The sequence below is a fragment of the Chelonoidis abingdonii genome, chromosome 3 (genome assembly GCF_003597395.2).
Source record: "Chelonoidis abingdonii isolate Lonesome George chromosome 3, CheloAbing_2.0, whole genome shotgun sequence".
NCBI classification, from domain to species: Eukaryota; Metazoa; Chordata; order Testudines; family Testudinidae; genus Chelonoidis; species Chelonoidis abingdonii.
The window spans coordinates 15193254-15214194 of record NC_133771.1 but is presented as its reverse complement, the minus strand read 5'-3'; the positions used below and the strand labels follow the sequence as shown (position 1 = coordinate 15214194).

Here is a 20941-nt window from a genome sequence, read left to right as displayed (position 1 = left end):
AAAAGCTTCTTTAAAAAAAAAATCTTTCCCAGGCACTCAGTCATTAATGGGAACTGACTTTTTTGGTGCGTTCTTACTGTTCCAATAAAAAAAAGAACAAAAAAAAACACCCCTCTCACCCTGACATTTAACTTTGAAGCCTGGTTAGTGCTCCTTTTGCACTAACTGTGCTTCAGCAAGAGCTTTGAAAAGATGGTCATTGTGCAAGGTAACCAAGTAAAATGCCACAACAAGACTCTTCAGGCCATATTGTACCCTCCTGAATGTTAACTTGATCGGGAGGGTTTATACCCCCTGGAATGGACTAGGGGTGGGATTGGTGCTGAGAACGCATAGACCTCCCTAGTGCCACAGAGACGTGTGCCAGAAGCCCTTTCCCTCCTGGGACCTTCTGCCTCTTCAATGGGAATTGCAGCGGATGCTGTTAGACAGCTCCTCCGCCTGACAAAACCCCCTTTAAAGCCAATTTCACAGTGCTGGGTGGTGCACACAACTTACTGCAGTGACACTTCCTTAGCTCCCGTTGGGTTTGTGTAGGGTCAATGCACACATGGCACCTTCCTCACAACCGGCTTTTCCCCAAAACCAGCCGCCTACCACCCATGGTGGACCCTTGCTCTCCACTGGCTCTGTGGACCAGGGGGATAGTGTTAAGGCAGGGACTGTCTACCTTCCTCTCTTTCCCATCCCCTTCCCTGTAGGCAGGAGGTGATTTTACATCTGGAAAGTTCCCTCCTTGCATTTCCCAAAGGAAATGATGGACGGGCTTCCTTATGGACATACTGATATGGCACTACTAGAATTCACTGTCAGTCTGCAGAATGAGGACTCCCATGTACACAAAGGAATCCAACAATGTTATGGAAGAGCCACAGAAAACCACTTTGAGCTAGACTGTCACAAGGATACAGACTATTGATGCCACTCCAAAAGTATTGCAGTGAAGGTACCAAGGAGCCACAATTCCCTTCTCCTCCTGAGGAGTAGTACTGATCACACTTTTCCCCTCTCCCTTGGCAGAGACTGGCTCAGCTCTGAGAGCTAGTGAGTAGCTCCACCCATTTCCTGCCCACTCACTCCTGTGTACCTGGACTCAAATTCCAAGTAGCCCGTGTAAAGAGAGTTCTTACTTCCCAGTGCAGCATGTAGTCTATGTGGAATTTAAACAGTGCATAGGTCTTGTTCTGGTGCTCTACCAATGTTTTAATGATTTCTGTAAGTTAAAATGCAAAGCATTTTGTTTGCGTTTGAAGATTTAAACATTTTCCTGCAATGTTTTGAGCCCAAATAACAGAATCGTGCTACCGTACAAGAATCAGAACAGGAGAATGACTAAAAAACCATGTGATGGGCTGAGTTCTGTTATCTAATGGGACCAAAATGCAAAAACTAAACAAAGGCAGATAAAAGCTAGATTTTTAAAATTCTTTCCATTGAAGAAATGAAGGTGTGGTTGGTAGCAGGTAAGGACATTACTGTTGACACTATCAACATTTCAACTTTCTTTGCAACATAAAAACAAGTAAATCCTCTCCTAATGGAAAACAACAAACTTACAAAGGAAAGAACCCCCTACCTCATTCACATATTAATTCTTAATTTTATTTTAATACTAAAAAGTATGGAGAATCCAAAAAAGCTATAAAAGCACTTTGACATTGAGTGTATCCCCTTAATTCTGCATTTCTTTGCTTTTGTTGATTCTTCCAACCCTTGAGGGGGGGGGGGATTTTTTGAAGGCCTTCCTTTATTTTCAGGTGTAAAAGGTGTGTGCACAAACTAGGTAATTGTCTGTCTAGGAACCTACTCTGCAAGAGCACAGAAAGGAGGCCAGTTAAAGGAACTCCCAGGGCCACATTTTTATTATGCACTAAAGTTTATGGACTTTAGGCCTAATCCGGAATTCCTTGCACCTCTAAATCTTGCACTGACTTCAATGGAAGTTTTGCATGTGTAAAGAGTAAAGGATTGGGCCTGCAATATACATGCTTCCTCACGGAGCCCATATCTTTCCGTTTCATTGCTATATCTGTTGGAAAACATTGATTTTTAATTTTTGGTTAGACTGTTGTTGTTTTTTCAAATGAATTGTAAATCCTGATTGCTAAAAGGGACTTGCTCTGGCTTCACTCTCCTTCAGTTAAGATACAGAAGCTGTCTCGCCTCTGAAAAGCTATACTTGCCAAGGACCATATCCTTAATAAAGTTCCAGATGGTTATGACTTCAGTCATACATTCTAGCCAGTCGTCTCAAGTCTCGGGTTAAACAAGCAGTTTTGTTCCTTTCATACATAAGCACCGAAAGACAATACTATACTCGAGTGCATAAAAATATTTTAATTGGTGATGATTTCCAGACAAAATTAACTTGCAGTTGATGCCCACTTGCTTAAATTTCACTCATCTGGGCTCAAACTATTTGCTTAAAAGGAGAAACATTTCCTTTTATACACACTTTGGTTTCAACCTCCAAAACCATTGCTAGAAATTAGTCTTAACCACCCCGTCATCTGCCTCAGAAACCAAGCTCAAATCCATCACTTTAATGACATCAATAACAAATACACAGTTTTAAACCCTATTGTGAACAGTGGCATACCAAGGACTATGTGTAGTTGTCATTTCATTAGTCACTAGAAAAACACCATTGAAACCAAAAGAACCTAACCATGATAAATTATTCAAGAGTTTAACCCGAGACACTAATGAGCGCTAAATAGCTTGTTTTCAGGCTTGAATAAGGAGATTTGTTTAAAATCCCACCAACCTCCACTGAAAGTCACTTGGCTACATAGCCTTATTCTTGTCAAGCTGGTTTTCCTATTCTAGCTAAAATGGAGGGTTGTGAATGTTTGTTTAAGGATGCCCTCGCTTTTTCTCTCACACAGAGGCAAGACACTCGTCTTGCTTTCTTGCTTTGTTGCAGATTCAAACCATGTGCTGACCTACAAATGAGCTGATTATATAGCTTTCTCTCCTCAAACTAAAAGCTTTCTGAACCAAAAGTGGCTGATGAGGCCATTTCTCCTCCCTCCCCGCCCGCCCCTCCCCCAAACATTAGACAATTCAGAATCAATTTCAGATGCATAAATATATGTGCCTGATTCTGCTCATGCTTACACAGAATATCAGGAGTAACTCCTCTGAACTCGGAGGAGTTACATTAGTATAAAATGGTGTGGGAAGAAAATCAAGCCATATATGTTAATTCCACTTCCCCCAGTCTATTCTGCCATTTTTTAAAGCAACCTTTCCCACTGCTGCCCACAATAGATAGCGCAAATTATATTTTAAAATGTGGCTTAACAGACTTGGCAGCTTTCAGTTTTCTTGAAAGTTGGACTGAAGTTAGTAGAGTCCTTCATACCTGTTTGCTAAGCAAGGCCCAATCTGACGAGACGTTCACCTCCTGCAAGTTGCCTGTACCTCCTATCCAGACTTCAGTGAGACTTGAGGTTGCTCAGCTCCCCCCTTCCCACCGCCTTGCAATTTGGGCCCTAAACAAATAACATGATTGTGAAAACTGGCAGTAGGACCCAGCTGTGGCCTCTCTCTTCTGTGGGAACTCAGAACTGAGGGACAAGAAAAAAGGAAATCATTTCTTCCCTCTTGAAGGATGAAGGTGGGTGCTGGTCTCTCATATTCTTTAAACACGAAGGCTGTCATAGTGCTCCACCCATTTTAACTTCTCCAGGCATTTTAACTTCCACCATTGTCAGTCTTCAGTACTTATAAGGCTATAGTAGATAATTACTGTACTATCTGAGTACCTCACAATCTTCAGTATAGTTTCCCTCACAATAGGTGGGGAATTGAGGTACAGAGATACTAACAGTGGGATTTACAGAAGTACTTAGGCAGGGCCCTCCCTAGCAGGGTGCAGGGCCCGGGGTGGAAGTGACGGATTCGTCTCTTCCAGGACTGACTGCACTGGCCAATTGCACCAACCCACAGGGTCCCTCAAAGCACAGGGCCTGCAGCAGGGGGGTCCGAGCTGGAAGTGACGGATTCATCTCTTCCAGGACCGATCGTGTCGGCCAATTGCACGGGCCCATGGGGCCCTCGAAAGCACGGGGCCTGGGCGATCACCCCGATTCACCCTACTCAAGGCACAACTCTGCACTTAGGCAGCTAACCTGCTTAGGTGCTTTTGAAAATCTCACTATAAGTGACTTGTCCAAGGTCCTACAGGAAGCCTGTGGCAGAGTACAGACTTGAGAGACCCACATTCAAGTCCCAGAGTAGTGCCATGGACTTTGGGGCAAGACTCCCTTCACCTTAAATTCCTGAAATGTGAATAAGTTAAAAAAAAACAACAACTAAACAACAGCAACAAAACTTGAAGTGTTTTGTTCCCTTTAAAAAGAAACACTTAGCCAGACAGCTCTGCTATAATGTTCCAATGATGCTAACTTTGCTTTTTACTACATAAAGGGAAAAAATGTCATTCAAACAAGGCCTGAGTAGAATTCCAAAACAGGAGCAGTCTCAAAAACACACTCCAAAAAACTGTGCTGAGTTCCAATATAAAACTCTTTTTCAGTCCATATGGGAAATCTCAAACATTTGCTGGGCTACACTTGAAGGGTCTGGCTTTTCTTTTAATTATATTTATAGAGGAAAAATTATCTTATTTTGACCTGATAGGTTTTTATGTCAAAGCTTGTCTTTTAGCAAAACCTATATTTTGGACCAAATTTCACTTGACAGTACCCCATTTAAAGAGAAAAACAGTAGCTGTAAAATTATGCCATACTGCATACATACACTAAAATCTAATCACTCCTTAAATTCAAGTACTTATAAAAATATGAAGGCCTCTAATAATTTTAAATTATTCTGCACAATGAGCTTAAATTTTGCAAGTGTTTTGCATTTTCTTTTTAATAAATCCTATAGTTTGGAAGTTTTTCAATTTGGATTTTGGGATAATGGTTCAGGACACAATGAACTAATTTTAAAATGTAAATGTAAAAAAAATAGTACCAGCAAGTGACAAACTAGAGAGAATAGAAATGATTTCAGAATACGTTGCCTTCCACTGCTTATACAGCGAGGCTTCTCTGGGTCAGCCGTTTTTGGCAATGAAAGACAATAAAAATACACACTCTACACTCTCTTGGTAAAGCTACTGTGTCTGACATAACACTAGCTCAGAGGCACAGAGAGGTTACTGAACCTTGGCTCCCAGCTACATTAATCCCTATTATAATCACTCTCATGACAACACTTTCTTAACCTCTCAAACTCCCTGGTTCCCTAGAATAGTAATACAATGAGGGGAAAGAAGAGGAAGGGGAAGGGCTTCTTTTAAAACTGTGGGAGTGAGGAGAATAAAACCATCTCAGTAGGTGCCTTTGGACCAGCTCTAACCTGGTTCTCCCCTTCAAATGGTTTGTTAAAAGTAGAAAATGACCAGTATTTTTCTGAATTATAAACTTGCACTGTGTAGTGTTGCACCATGAACTGGTTTAAGCCTGTTCCTGTGAGGATTCCTCATCTCCTCCTCTAACTAATGTAAGGGGACCCATCTCTCTCGCTCTCTCTCTCTCTCTCTCACACACACACACACATCTCTCTCTCTCTCTCACACACACACACACACACACATCTCTCTCTTTCTCTCACACACACACACACACACACACACACACACAGAGTCTACCTGGACCAGGGGTCTGAGCATGCATGGCTAGGTAATGGGTGCTGTGTGCAAGTTTACACCCCTCCCAAGCAGATGGGCAGCCTGGCCACCAGTCATCAGTGCTGAGCTGTAGAAGGGGAGCAGTTTGCTGCTTAGCTAAGACCAGCAGTGAATTACTGCCCCATTGAAGCAGGGAGAGAAGTGTGGGTCCCTAGGACACCAAACTTGAATCCAGAGTTTGCCCACCCCAGAGTCTGGGGTGGGCTCTTTGAATCCAGGATGCTGATTCTGTGTCATCTGAGACTGAGCTGCCCCACATCCGTCAGTTCATACCCAATGCAGAATGTTACTCGGCACAGATTTCTTCTTCGGTGTCTGTGTTGTTGTTTCTAAACCTAAGCATTTTTTTTTAAATCCCTGTTCAGAAGTGCACAAAAACTGATACCACTGTGCACACTGGCCCTTTCAGAGCCACAGCAGTGACCCATGTATCCAGGTCTGCTAGGAGTGTGAATGACTGACCCCACGCTCCGCATAATGGGAGCTTTGGAACTGTTATGGTCTGTTGCACAAATCTTTCTTGGCTCACGCCCTGCATATATTATGGCCTGCAATGTCTGTGTGGATCGTGCCAATGCAACTTAAGCACACGCACACCAAATTACATCTCTGAAGATACTGAGGGAGGGAGGGTGGAGCCCTGCTAAATGGTGGTGCCTGGAGGCATTATACCTGTCTAAATTGTAATGCCTGCAGAGGCCCTGCAGAGTGCCATGGCCCTTGTTTCATCTCTTATGAAGGTTGCAGCCATGTCCTCTGCCCACCCTGATGTACAGCTTCCCTCCTGTGGGGAGCATGGGGAGAAGGGGTTTCTCAGCATACCATTCAGTTACAAAGCAGAAGCCCAATCCTGTCCCCAATGAAGTCAATGGCGGAAATCCCAAAGACTACCCAGGGAGCAAGCCTGCTCCTGAAACCACTTCTTATGCAGAATTCCCACTGAGGTCAATGGAGTATTTTAAGTGCAAATCGATGACAAGGTAAGTAAAATATATTACCAGCAGCAGTGGTAGCACTGCCTATCATTAAGGTTGTCAGACACTTTGCATTAGAAAACTTTGTTTTCAGTTGCTTATAACTTTGCCAAACCACAACCATTTGGACTCAGATTTTCTATGCTGGGTGTCTGCCTCAGGCTGCATTATTTATGTATTAGTTTACTTTAATTTCAGCCAAAATGGTTCGGCCATTTCTGAGAACAAGGCTAGGAGGAAAATGTTGTTTTTCGCAGGTTAAAAATCTTGGTGATTTTGTTGAACAGCTCTAGCATCCCCATGCTCTGGAGCAGGGATTTGAAATTTGGCAGGTGGTGACCTTAGTATCAGATATGTTGCTTTTGCTGTCCCCATGTAAATCCACACAAACTTGGCCAAGTTACAAGCCTAGAAAAAATTGCCATTTGCACATGCTCAGGGGAGACTCCTTAGATTTTAGCAGCTAAAATATCTGAAGATTCCATCCTCACTAAGCATGCTGTAGTCCAGGCTGAGCAGGACTTTCCCTGCAATTCCTGCTCTGGGCTGCTGCAGGAAGGGCTGGTTCGAGCTCCAGACACCTGAACTCAGAGCAAGATGACTGTCTCTCCTGTGCTCTCAATGACACTCCTCTAACCTCCTCCACCCACCCTGCTGCTGGGCCCAGATCACTTGGTCTGATGTGATGGAGCTAGAGGTGCCTGATGGCCTATGTCAGGAATCGTCAACCTTTGGCACACAGCCCATCAGGGAAATGCGCTAGCAGGCTGCGACGGTTTGTTTACCTGCAGTGTCCGCAGTTTCGGCCAATTGCAGCTCCTACTGGCCACGGTTCACCGTTCCAGGCCAATGGGGGCTGCAGGAAGTGGCAGCCAGCACATCCTTCAACCCACGCCATTTCTCGCAGGCCCCATTGGCCTGTAACAGCAAACTGTGGCCAATGGGAGCTGCCATCGGCCAAACCTGCGGACACTGCAGGTAAACAAACCGTCCTGGCCTACCAGCAGATTTCCCTGATGAGCTGCATGCCAAAGGTTGCCGATCCCTGGTCTATATGGATGTAAATATGATGCCACATGATGGAATTTCTATTTTTTTTTCAGTTTGCCTTTTTAAAAAACCTAGACAATTGCACACAAACACAAACTATGTTAAAATAATATTCAAGTAGCAAAGTCAAGAACTGAAAAGTTAGAAAATACCATAATTAAAATTGCCTTTGCAACTTAAACTTGCCCCGTATGTGCTATGCATTATGAGATAAACTTTAGAGACATGATCAACACACTATTTTTCTGACAGACCTTTGCCTCATTCAATGCACAGGATGGATCTGCTTTGGAGATTGTGTCGAATCAGGGTTGTACAGTAAAGGAGACTGATCTCTGTAAGACCTTGGCTTCATTTGCTGCAGAAGCTGGAAGGTGTACAGCGAATGTGGCAGGGGGTTGCAGGACGAGGTTTCATTGTTAAGGCAGTAGAACATTGCCCTGGATAATTGGATTCCACTTCTACTACTGGCACAAAGTTTCTGTGGGATGTTAGTCAAGCTGCTTAAATCAAACTTTTCACAGGTGGCCACTAACTGTTCCTCATTTTCTGCATAGGTAACTTGAGACACTAGACTCTGATTTGCAGAAGTGCTGAGCAATCACAGCTGCAGCTGAAGTCAATGGCAGCTGTGCTTTGAACATATAAAGTGCTACATAATGTTAAGTACTCTCAAAAATCAGGTCCTAGACATCTCAAATGGGGCACCCAAAATTATGGATATTTTTGACCGTAGTCTCAGTTCCCCGTCTGTAAAATGAGGATAATAATATCCCCTCATCTCAGAAGGGTTTTGTGAAAATTAATTTATTAATATTTGTGAAGCACTCAGATTGTTATAGTGATGAGTGCCAGAGAAAGCCCAGAGGCAAAGAAATAATTCTGTCTCCAGAGTAGGATTTAAATAGTATGCAGTAAATAAGGCAGGGGCCACACTTTGTTCTATGAAGATAAAACAAGATATTGAATAGCTGCTCATTAAGTGAGCATCAGTCATTCTGTGTACTTAATGAGGGAGGGGTCCTATGGAAAAAATAGTATGTGATCATGTAATTAAAGACTGTATCATAATGCATACGCACAAGCAGGCAATACTGAAGCTGCACAGGCAACCTTAATTCTGGCATTTCCTCACTTCTGAGTGCTTGACTTTGCAACCTGAATAATGTTCTTTTAACATAGCTTTTTGTGCGTAATATATATTTAAAGTGTGCGTTAAAGCTAAGCAATCTGTAGACTTACTCAGCAATATCTGTCTCTTAGATGTCCCAACCTTCCAAAAGGAGAGACTAACTCAGGGGTGGCAACCTCTGGCCCGCAGCTCACCAGCTGGGCCAGTCTGTTTACCTGCTGTGTCCGCAGGGTTCACCCAATCACAGCTCCCACTGGCTGCGGTTCGCCACCCCAGGCCAAAGGGGGCGGCAGGAAGCCATGGCCAGCACATCCCTCGGCCCGCGCCACTTCCCGCAGCCCCCATCGGCCTCGAATGGTGAACCACAACCAGTGGGAGCCGCGATCAGTAGAACCTGCGGATGGAGCAGGTAAACAAACTGGCCCAGCCCGCCAGGGTGCTTACCCTGGCGAGCCATGTGTCAGAGGTTGCTGACCCCTGGACTAACTGGTTCAACCAAGTACTCATGGAATGGTGGAACACACGATTTAATGAGTGTGAGCTATGTGGAAGAAATTCTTAATCTTAATTTGGTGTGAAGAAAAACCTCAGTGCAAAGCCATATTAAGGGTAACATTTTCAATAAGTGACTTAGGAGCCTAAGTCTCATTTTCACTGTGGTGCTTTTGAAAATGTTGTCCTTGTCTTTTCAAATGACTCTCGTTTTGATTGCCGAGCTCAAGAGTTGAAACACAGCGTAACTTCACGTTCATGGGTCTGTCTTTCAGTCCTCCTGTATGTCCAACACATTCACATGGAAAGGTGCCAATTTCATTATGATGCTGGTTTTACAAACAAGTGTTTGATAACACACACACACACACACACGTACAAAAGCAAGCACTCTCCTGAACATAACCCTCAGAGCAGACATATGATAGTCTGTCTAAACCAATGAGTGTGAAAGCAGAAAGTACATTCCCTATAGTCAACTTTTACACCAAGGAATGAAAATTGTTTTAATTGATAAGGGAGAGTTTGCTTGATATCCTAGGAATTTCAACACTGAAGCAATGATAAACTTTTGGATTTCAAATGACTCATAGACTTTAAGGTCAGAAGGGACCATTATGATCATCTAGTCTGACCTCCTGCACAATGCAAGCCAAACAATCTCACCCATCCACTTCTATAACAAACACCTAACCTATGTCCGAGTTATTGAAGTCCTCAAATTGTGGTTTGAAGACCTCAAGCTGCAGAGAATCCTCCAGCAAGTGACCCATGCCCCATGCTGCAGAGGAAGGCGAAAAAACCTCCAGGGCCTCTGCCAATCTGCCCTGGAGGAAAATTCCTTCCCTGACCCCAAATATGGCGATCAGTTAAACCCTGAGCATGTGGGCAAGACTCACCAGCCAGCACCCAGGAAAGAATTCTCTATAGTAACTCAGATCCCACCCATCTAACATCCCATCACAGACCACTGGGCATACTTACCTGCTGATAATCAAAGATCAATTGCAAATTAATTGCCAAAATTAGGCTATCCCATCATACCATCCCCTCCATAAACTTATCAAGCTTAGTCTTAAAGCCAGATATGTCTTTTGCCCCCACTACTCCCCTTGGAAGGCTGTTCCAGAACTTCACTCCTCTAATGGTTAGAAACCTTGTCTAATTTCAAGTCTAAACTTCCTAGTGTCCAGTTTATATCCATTTGTTCTTGTGTCCACATTGGTACTAAGCTTAAATAATTCCTCCCCTCCCTAATATTAATCCCTCTGATATATTTATAAAGAGCAATCATATCCCCCCTCAACCTTCTTTTGGTTAGGCTAACAAGCCAAGCTCTTTGAGTCTCCTTTCATAAGACAGGTTTTCCATTCCTCGGATCATCCTAGTAGCCTCTCTCTGAACCTGTTCCAGTTTGAATTCATCCTTCTTAAACATGGGAGACCAGAACTGCACACAGTATTCCAGATGAGGTCTCACCAGTGCTTGTATAACGGTACTAACACCTCCTTATCTTTGCTGGAAATACTTGCCTGATGCATCCTAAAACTGCATTAGCTTTTTTAACGGCCATATCACATTGGCGGCTCATAGTCATCCTGTGATCAACCAATACTCGAGGTCCTTCTCCTCCTCTGTTACTTCCAACTGATGTGTCCCCAATTTATAACTAAAATTCTTGTTATTAATCCCTAAATGCATGACCTTGCACTTTTCACTATTAAATTTCATCCTATTACTATTACTCCAGTTTACAAGTCATCCAGATCTTCCTGTATGATATCCCGGTCCTTCTCTGTGTTAGCAATACCTCCCAGCTTTGTGTCATCCGCAAACTTTATTAGCACATTCCCCACTTTTTGTGCCAAGGTCAGTAATAAAAAAGGTTAAATAAGATTGGTCCCAAAACTGATCCCTGAGGAACTCCACTAGTAACCTCCTTCCAGCCTGACAGTTCACCTTTCAGTATGACCCGTTGTAGTCTCCCCTTTAACCAGTTCCTTATCCACCTTTCAATTTTCATATTGATCCCCATCTTTTCCAATTTAACTAATAATTCCCCATGTGGAACCGTGTCAAATGCCTTACTGAAATCGAGGTAAATTAGATCCACTGCATTTCCTTTGTCTAAAAAATCTGTTACCTTCTCAAAGAAGGAGATCAGGTTGGTTTGGCACAACGATCTACCTTTTGTAAAACCATGTTGTATTTTGTCCCAATTACCATTGACCTCAATGTCCTTAACTACTTTCTCCTTCAAAATTTTTTCCAAGACCTTATATACTACAGATGTCAAACTAACAGGCCTATAGTTACTCGGATCACTTTTTTTCCCTTTCTAAAAATAGGAACTATGTTAGCAATTCTCCAGTCGTACGGTACAACCCCTGAGTTTACTGATTCATTAAAAATTCTTGCTAATGGGCTTGCAATTTCATGTGCCAGTTCCTTTAATATTCTTGGATGAAGATTATCTGGGCCCTCTGATTTTGTCCCATTAAGCTGTTCGAGTTTGGCCTACCTCAGATGTGGTAATATCTACCTCCATATCCTCATTCCTATTTGTCATCCTTCCATTATCCCTAAGCTCCTCATTAGCCTTATAAAAGACTGAGGCAAAGTATTTATTTAGATATTGGGCCATGCCTAGATTATCCTTAACCTCCATTCCATCCTCAGTGTTTAGCGGTCCCACTTCTTTCTTCGTTTTCTTATTTATGTGGCTATAGAACCTTTTACTACTGGTTTTAATTCCCTTTGCAAGGTCCAACTCTACATGGATTTTAGCCATTCTCACTTCATCCCTACATGTTCTGACCTCAATAAGGTACCTTTCTTTGCTAATCCCACCCATCTTCCACTCCTTGTAGGCTTTCTGCTTTTTCTTAATCACCTCTCTGAGATGCTTGCTCATCCAGCTTGGTCTACAACTCCTGCCTATGATTTTTTGCCTAAAATATACTTTTTCATTTATCTAAATTTCTTATTTATTTGTAAGACGCTATTGCCTCCAAGCCCCTATCAAAATCTGGTCCTCACTATTGCTGGGTGCTGAACAAACACAAAAGTAGATACAGTCTTTGCCATGAGAAGCACTTCCCTTTCCCTCTACACACCTCATTAATTGTACATCCTAGCAAGAGTGGGGGTGTATTTTATCTCCAGCGCTCCGTTTTTTAGTTACTTTTGAGTCACTTAAAAATATAGGGCTGAATTTTCAAAAGAGACTATTTTGAGTACGTTTTTTTCTTTTTGCCCAGTTTAAAATTTACTGAAGGGGCTTGATTTTAGAGAGTCTGCACTTTCAAAAAATCAGCCTGCCTTTGAAAAATTAGGCCATAAATTATACCGTATTGGAGCAGACAGTTTGCCCATCAGGTTTTGTATTGTACACTTCACACTACCTCTGGCAATGGCCTATCCTATGAATGGTGCTTCCCAGGAAACCTCCACTGGATATACAATGTTGTTCATAGAGAAATAATTTCTTCCTGACCCGGCAACATGGGTCTGGGTTATCCTTGTATTTTAGCACCTTAAGTTACAAATGTCACTATGAGATTTATCCAGCCCTTTCTTAAATCCTACTATACTATTTTATTTAGATGGTTATTGTCCTGTCTAGCTCAGAAAGACAATGTTACTAACCTCTGAACTCTCACTGGTGGTGGTATTCAGGATCATTTCCACTACACTGGGGATATAAGAAGTTGGATAGGGCACCAAGATTAAAAAAAATGTAGCAAACTAATTAGTACCAGTTGACTGTGGTTGTGATTCTGACAGCTTTATTCATACTGAAGAGTCCCCATGAAATGAATGGGGCGATGCGAAAAGTAAGGTGACTCAATGAGAGTAAAGATGGCAGAATCTGGCACTGCACGACAGGAGGCCTGGAGGCAGCAAAACCACTTGAGTTGGTGATATTCAGTGAGAAGGGTGTACATGGTGCTGTGAAACAAGTTGCATGCCCAAGGCAAGGCAAGTGGTTAGTATAGAAGTTTGACTAAGAAAGAAAGAGATAAAATATGCTGATGCAGGACAACATCACAAACCTGGCAAGCATTTCGAAAAGCTTGGTACTAGAGGTAGACTCTAAAGCAAGCCTACCATATGCAGCTGGCATCAATACAATGAAGACTGATACTCTTTTCTGATCTTGCAGCTGCTGTAGGCACAACCAGCTTTTTTTTTTTTTTTTTTTAAGCAAAAGGCATGCGAGCCTTTTTTATTGCTAGATTTCATTCTTTCTTCCTTGGATGAATATCCACACTACTAACAAAAGGGAAAATCCCACTCACCATACGTATTGAGGTCTCACGTGCACATAAGCAGCTGAGTTGGGACAGAAAACAGAAATGCCCTCATTTTTATATTATGGTTGGAAAAGAAAGTGGGGACATTGGCACAATACAGAACTCTCCCCTCTCCACTTGCTCTTCAAGCCATATTGTCTATAAAAATCACACAGCGTATTATCATCTTTCCGTACTTTCGGCTGCTTATGTATTGCTACAATGTTTTAGTGAGGTGGAGACGTTGTGAAACACCAGGCCTGTAGCTAAGCCACCTCAGGTTTTGATCTTGACTTGGACGATAGACCTTCAAGAAGTGGTATTTGTGATACATCTAACTCTATGGTACTAGTGGAGACGCTGTACTGCTTGAGATGGCCTATGTTAGATGAGACAGAGAACAGAGGAGCTGATTATTTGTACTCATTAGAGATTCCAGCACTTTTCATAGGCTTAGGGGGTTTTGTTCTCATGTTCTGGGCAAATTCCAATATGGGATCATTACTAAGACTCCCAGACACATACGAATTTTCAGTTAGATATATTCTTCTTCACTTCCTCAAAAAAGTTTCTTTATCTTATGGTTGCATACTGTTAAACAGCTCCCATGTTCCACTTCTGGGATGACTCCATTTCAGGGGCGAACAAAGTGATTTCCATATCTAAAGCTTATAAAGAAATTTAGAATGGCTGAAAAGGAAATAAACTATATAAAGGTAAGATATATATTAGTTTAATGCCTTTTTGTAGGATCCTGCTGCAAGGCCAGTATAACAAAACTACTAGTAATGGTTTTTAACTGTCAGAACTGTCTTTTGCAGATCACAGTTGCTTTCTTGCTGTCCTCCCCCTCACGTTGTGCCATGTGAAGATATAGAATGCCCTCACTCTGCTATTGCCTAGAATTATTTAGTTGCATCCCTTTCTCCCCGCTATCTATTCAGTGTATGTTGTAAGCTGTTTGGGACTGGACCACCTCCTACTGTGAATGTGTACAGCATTGAACATATTTCAGCTGGGGCCTGAAAGGGCTTTCGTAATACAAATAAAATAATTGCAACTTTGGAGGATACTGTGGTATCATCTTATACACCAAATGAGATTGTGTTTTAAGCAGTTTTCTGTTCAGACTTATCTATTTACTTTTTTTATATAGTCTTCTGCAGGATTTTCCCTCTGTAGTTAAGTCCATGGTCAGCCAACGCCCCTCCCAGACATCTCTGGGCAGCAGTGTGCTCCTGAAGAGCAGGTTGACGAAAACCATATGGATCATGTAGATTTCAAAACAACTGCACTATACAAAATTGAGGTTATGGGTGAACTGCATGGCTCAGTCTTTCTTCCTCAGCTTATCCGGCCCAGGATCAAAAGGTATGATCAGCTGAAAACTGGTTGGTGACCTCCATGAAATGAAGTTGGTGGTCTCAGTGCAGTTCCTGGTAAACTAGTGTCCATCTCATTAATGACAGCTGTCAATAATGATCATCCTCACTAGCCGCCCCAATAGTAAGGATAAGAACTGAATGGTTATGAACACAGAGCTACCCTTTCATCTGTAAAAATATCTTCAGGGGTAGAGGCAAGCACGTGGGCAACACTGGTCAAGTTTGTGCAGCTACTGCTTCTGCTTCGTGGGGTGCCCTGAGGTGTGGGGCCCTGGGCAGCTGCCCTGCTTGCTACCCCTTAACACCAGCCTTGGCTTTTATATGTAGAAAACAGTTGTTGTGGAACAGGTGAGCCATGGAGTTTTTATAGTATGTGGGGGTGGGGGCAGGAGAGGGGTGTGGGCTTAGAAAGAAAAAGGTTGGGAACTACTGGCTTAGGAAACTCTGGGCCTGACCAGGAGAGGTTCTGAGCATCTGCAAATCCCAGAGCAAATAATGAGTGGTGTGGGTGCTTTGCACTTGCAGGATCAGACCCTTAGTAGATTATGTTACATGGCACATAGTCGTGGTGTACGAACTTGAACAGCATAGCACAGCAGCACTGAACATTCCTAAGGCCTTATGATCACATTCCAGCTCACATCTTATAGAACGGAGCTGCTCGTAACACAGAGGTGAAGACTTATCACTGGCAGTAACAGCAACTTTCAAACCATGCCCCTGCTGGTCCTTATTTTGTTCCCATTTACAGTGGTAGAAATCCAGAACAATCTGATTTCCACAGAGTAAAAGAGATTGGAATTAGGCTCCGTCTTTCTAACCTCTGCTTGGATGAGAATCCAGCAGCCTTTTTATAATATCTCAAGGACCTCAGTGTTAACTTAAAATGAAAATTTCCTGACTACGCCAACATATTACCACATTCATATTTAACCTGTGTTCAGTTTCTGGAATACCTATAGCTTAAAACATTTTTTTAGCAATGTTTAATATAAACTACAAGTATAAAGTGGAATTTGTGCATATGTAAAATATGCTCTTGTTCTAAAAACTACACATCTCCTGGCACTACACAAACTTACCACAGTGGAAAAACATATTCAAATCAGTAAATATTGAGTTAAGAAGGGGTTGCTGAAGCAGTCTTTGAAAGCAAGCCAGGGAATATTCTAAACAGAGGACACACTGCATGTTTTAACTGCTGTGATAATTCTGCATAAAAAGATGTGAAGGATCCAGCTCCTTGCCGTAGCATGCCATGTATCGCTGAATAAAATTACTACCATGCAGTCTGTTAGTGAAGGAATGCGTAAACAGGCAATGTAGCCTTGCATCAGTTCCACAAAATGTTGCACAACACAAATGCCTCTCGATGTGTCATTTCCTGCTTGGCCACCAGCCCAGCTCCTGACAGTCAGTCAAAAGTAAAAAAAAGAATAAAAAAACTGAAAGAGATTTAAAGCTGTTCTACTCTAAAGCACATTCCACCAACCCCAGACTTACCCCTCCACCCCCACCCCTTGGAAGAAAGGAGAGAGAACTTCCTAAAAGCTGTTATGGTTCTAAGTCTAAGAATCTCAAAAATCTCAATCACTGCTCTGCATTTTATAAGCCAGTCGGCCAAACAGTTAATACCCAGACTGACAAGCTCCTCTTGCTAGCTTTTGCTTGTCTTTTGTAGAGTACACAGACAAAAAGACAATGTTTGCTCATACCTTTCATCACGTGTGTACCTCACAGGTTTTGGCTGCAGATAATATTCTGCAAGTCTAATGAAAGCAGAGCTTTTTTTCCCCTACCAATTAATATATGCTGAAAACAGGGGTGACGTTAGGGGGTAGCAAGAAGGGTAATTGCTCAGAGCTCCACGCCACAAGGGGCCACACGTGGCAGGGCTCAGGCTTTGGCTTCAGCCTTCCATGGCAGGGTTCGGGCTTCAGTTCAGAAAGGTTACAAAAGTCCAGTGTGTGAGCAGGTAAGAGAGACAGGGTGGGAGCCTGCTCCTTAGTTTCTGCCCTGGGCCCCCACAAGTCTAACCCTGTCCCTGGCTGAAAGCTCAAAATTTCACTTCCATTTGAGTGGATTACAAAATGTAGTCTATCAGTTTGGAGACTACATTTTATAAGTCCGGTACATTAAAGACAGGGGCGGTTACATAACAGGATATGTCAGGTATTTGAGAAGGCACAAATTTGTCCCCCAGATCCCTACCCCATCCACTCTCCAGATTCCATTACCTGGCATGCCATGCTCTGTCCTAATCCAACACAAAGACTGTGTCATGCAGCAATGTAGAACTCCCTGAACTGCATTCTGGCTAACACTGAGACTTAACTAGTCAAAAAAACACCTCTTTCCTACAAAGAGACACAGGAAGAGGTTCACCTTTCCCCCATGTAAAAAGGGCAGCTTTTACCAGTTCACTTTCTAGACTCAATCTAATAAGGCAACCTGACGCCATCATCTTGAAAAATTTTAAAATAACAACAAAACTGAGCGAGGTGAGAGCAGCAAGCTTCTACAAGCAGATGTTTAATATGACTAAACAGAGCTAATATTAAGAGCTTGACATTCCAAACTGCTGAGCTTCCAAAGCTCCAACTGAAGTCACTGGGTGCCATGAGTGTTCCGCACCTCCTCAGGTCATGATTGCAATATCTGTCATGGTATTGCTGCTGCTGGAAAACATATAGTGTTTGTTCTCTCGAATCAACTTGCCAACAGAAGGTCAAAGTGCCTTGCCTATAAACACGCTTTACAAATTCAGGATCTAAAGCATGAAGTCATGTATTAAGATGATAAGCTGGCAACCCAAGTAAATGACATTCTGTAAAGATGTGCATAATTTTATGTTTACGCTACTTAGGATGAAGGTTCTAATAAGTCATCAGTTGTGTTCCTTTAAAGGGAAGTTTTATAACTGAGATGAATCACAACTGCAAAAGATCAAAGTTAAAAAACATCAATGATGCCATGGGGTACTTTTTAATCTTGTAATGAATGATGATCATGTGCTCTTATGAAGTTGGTCCAACTGCCAACGCCAGATGTGTATATTAAGAAAAGAAGTTGTTTGTGATGTGACAGCCCTGGTTTAGCTGCCAGAGAGAGGAAAAATAGAATAACATGCTTCAGACATTTGTGTGAAATGCAGGTCCTGGCAAAGAGGGGCACTGTTTGCTGATATATAACTCATTAAGAAAAATACATCTGCTATTAGAGCCACTTGTTGAATAGAAGTCATTATTGCCCCCAACCACCTAGCTTTCCTCATGCAAGGCAGGTGCCAAAATTTATTACACTGATTAATGCAATTACTAAAGAGCAGAAATTAATGCAGGAATTCTCAGAAGAAAAACATGTCAGTGAAGCTTCTACAGAAGAATCCATTTTCCAAAGCCGCTCTCTCACTAAAATTCACATCAATGACTCCCATTCAAAACAACTAGTGAGTCTCTAGCTATTATGATCCCATATCTTATGTATCAGTCCAAAACAACAGAGCTTGCACAAACCAACCAACTCTGAAATGAGCAACATAAACCAGCCAAACAACATTCTAAACTTGAATTGGCCCTTCTTGGCCACGTCTGACTGACTGGAAGCTACATACAAGTGGACTCCATCGAAACTACAGGAACTGATTTTCAGTTATCGAGCATCCACCCTTAAGAATAGTAGATGCACATCACAGCTGAAGATCTGTCCCAAAGAGACTAGAGTAAAAAATTCAAGTTGTTTTAAAAATAGGATTTCTAAGATACATGAACTTAGCCTGAGGTTTTTTTAATTGCTTATTGTGATGGTGCAGTCCCAGTTTAATTAAATTATTCCTCCCACAGTCTGTGCCATCCCCGTCTATTCAGATGCTACTCTCTATACACTCTTCACCCTCCACCCCCAAGCCCACACTGTCTCCTCTGCCTGGAGATATCCAATTTCATGGATGCATCAACACATGGAAGCAGCCCCTAAATAGATTAGCCAAATTCATTCCTGATGTAACTAACTCCTTTGGCATTACACCAGGAACACATTTAGCCCGAAGTCTCCAAGCAGGTTAGACAGGGCCAGCAGTCACAGGTGAACACAGCATCTTTAGCAAGAACAGAAAAATTACCAAAAGAGAGTAAGACAAGACAAAACACTCTCTGCAATGTAACCTGAAAGCAGAAAACCTCCAACAAGAGGAGGCAGCACCAGAGGCATCTATGGAATGAAATGCATCCATAAGAGCAGAGTCACGACTGTTCTCACTTACTGATCAGGGGAAAATTATGCAGACAGGGCTGGTCCTATGTAAGGCAGAAGACATTTTAAACCACTTCTCCCAATCTTAGGGGAAGGATCTGCAAATTCAGCTGTACTGGCCGGGGAGCCACTTCACTTGTGTACAACTCTACCTACCTGTACCTTTGCAGTATTTTAAGTAAAACTCCCTATAAACCCTAAAAGGTCTAGTCTGAATTTGCTGATCAAAGACAAAACAATGAATTGAGATGTTTCCATTAGGAGATATCTTTAATGTGGCGATTCATCAAATAATCCTTAATCTCTACAACATACTTTAAATACAACTAGACCTGGTTAATCCCAATCAATTTGGAAACACAGTTTCTAGCTAGATTAAGAAAAAATCTAGGACTGGGTCCTCAGTGGTACCTGCACGATACAAGATTGATTACCAGTTAAATCTGCCAGCCAGACAGATAAACCAAGATAGATTAACCAGGTCTGACTGTATCTATTAGTAGGAGCTATCTATAACAATTATTGGAACATGACTAAACACAACTGTCGTAACAAGAAAGCCAGCAATTATTTCAAATAGATTTTTGATAATTAAGGCATGTGCATGTTATAAAAGGTGAGTGAAAGTCTGTTTTTTTTTTAATTAAACACATTGTCTGTGCTTGGGAAATACACAAAGACAGCACTGTCAACATGATAGGGCTTTTATGGTTACTTATTTCGCTCCTTAGCTCCCAGGATCTGTGGTAAGTACACAGTTGAAAATGGACGTTGTGCTAGGAAAATCCAATTTCAGTTGTGACATGATTAACCAGTGGCCATTGGGCCAGATGCATTAAGTGTGTGATAGCAAAAGAAATCCTGAGCAAAGAAGCATTTCCCATCCCCATCAATTGGGACTGATCCTGCATGGCAGTGAGTATCTGCTAACTTCTGAGTCTCCTCAGTTTGAAGTCAATGGAATTTGAGGGCACTCAGCACCTTGCTGGATTGGGTCTACTGTCCCAAAAATCAAATGACACAGGGACACAGTGGGCCTGATTCTCATTTACACCAAGGCCCATTTACACCATTCTGGCAGTATAATGGGCCCTTAGCATAAATAAGAATCAGGCCCACTATTTCCAAAGTTCCCTTATAACACCAGAGTGGTGTAAAGGGGCCTTAGTGTACATGAAAATAAGGCTCAGTGTTGCCCTAATTCAGAGGAATTTAAGCACATGCTTAATTTCAACCATATGAGTAGTCCCACTGAGTTCAATGGAACTGCTCACATACTTTAGAGTTAAGCATGTGCTTAAGTATTTTGCCGAATGGGGATCTATGTTTCACAAAGAAATGTAATCCAGCTACAACACTCTATTAAACAAAATTAACATTTTACTTTTACAGACTCCCATCAGCAGATATTAGAGCATAAAGAAGAACCCAGTACTTACTCCTTGGCTCTCTTGGTCCATCCACTGTAACCTTTATAGCTCTGTGGTATGTAGCGACTTGCGGGGGGTTCGTAAGGACAGTTATTGTTAAGGTAAAACTCTTCCCTACAGGGAGAACAAAAATAACAAATGAGGAATGACTATAACATGAAAACAGACATATGCATGGGCAGCAAAGAATAAAAGGCGTTTACAATTCTTCCCAGTCATTTCCACAGT

At 42.2% G+C, this 20941-nt stretch overlaps 1 protein-coding gene and 1 long non-coding RNA gene across 4 annotated transcripts in view; one reads left to right on the top strand and one right to left on the bottom strand.

Moving 5' to 3' along the window:
- RUNX2 (RUNX family transcription factor 2) overlaps positions 1-20941 on the bottom strand; it is a 110648-nt gene that overhangs the window by 75464 nt on the left and 14243 nt on the right. For both annotated transcript variants that reach the window (XM_032802082.2, XM_032802083.2), the window contains exon 3: positions 20723-20827. In XM_032802082.2, coding sequence (XP_032657973.1) covers positions 20723-20827 — 105 coding nt within the window. The remainder of the gene's footprint in view (positions 1-20722; positions 20828-20941) is intronic.
- The window catches only part of LOC116837556 (uncharacterized), a 35971-nt gene that overhangs the window by 4154 nt on the left and 10876 nt on the right, over positions 1-20941 (top strand). The window contains exons 2-3 of one of the 2 annotated variants that reach the window (XR_004376724.2): positions 14250-14363; positions 20676-20768. This is a non-coding gene — a long non-coding RNA (uncharacterized LOC116837556). The remainder of the gene's footprint in view (positions 1-14249; positions 14364-20675; positions 20769-20941) is intronic. The other variant, XR_004376725.2, reaches the window with a different exon arrangement.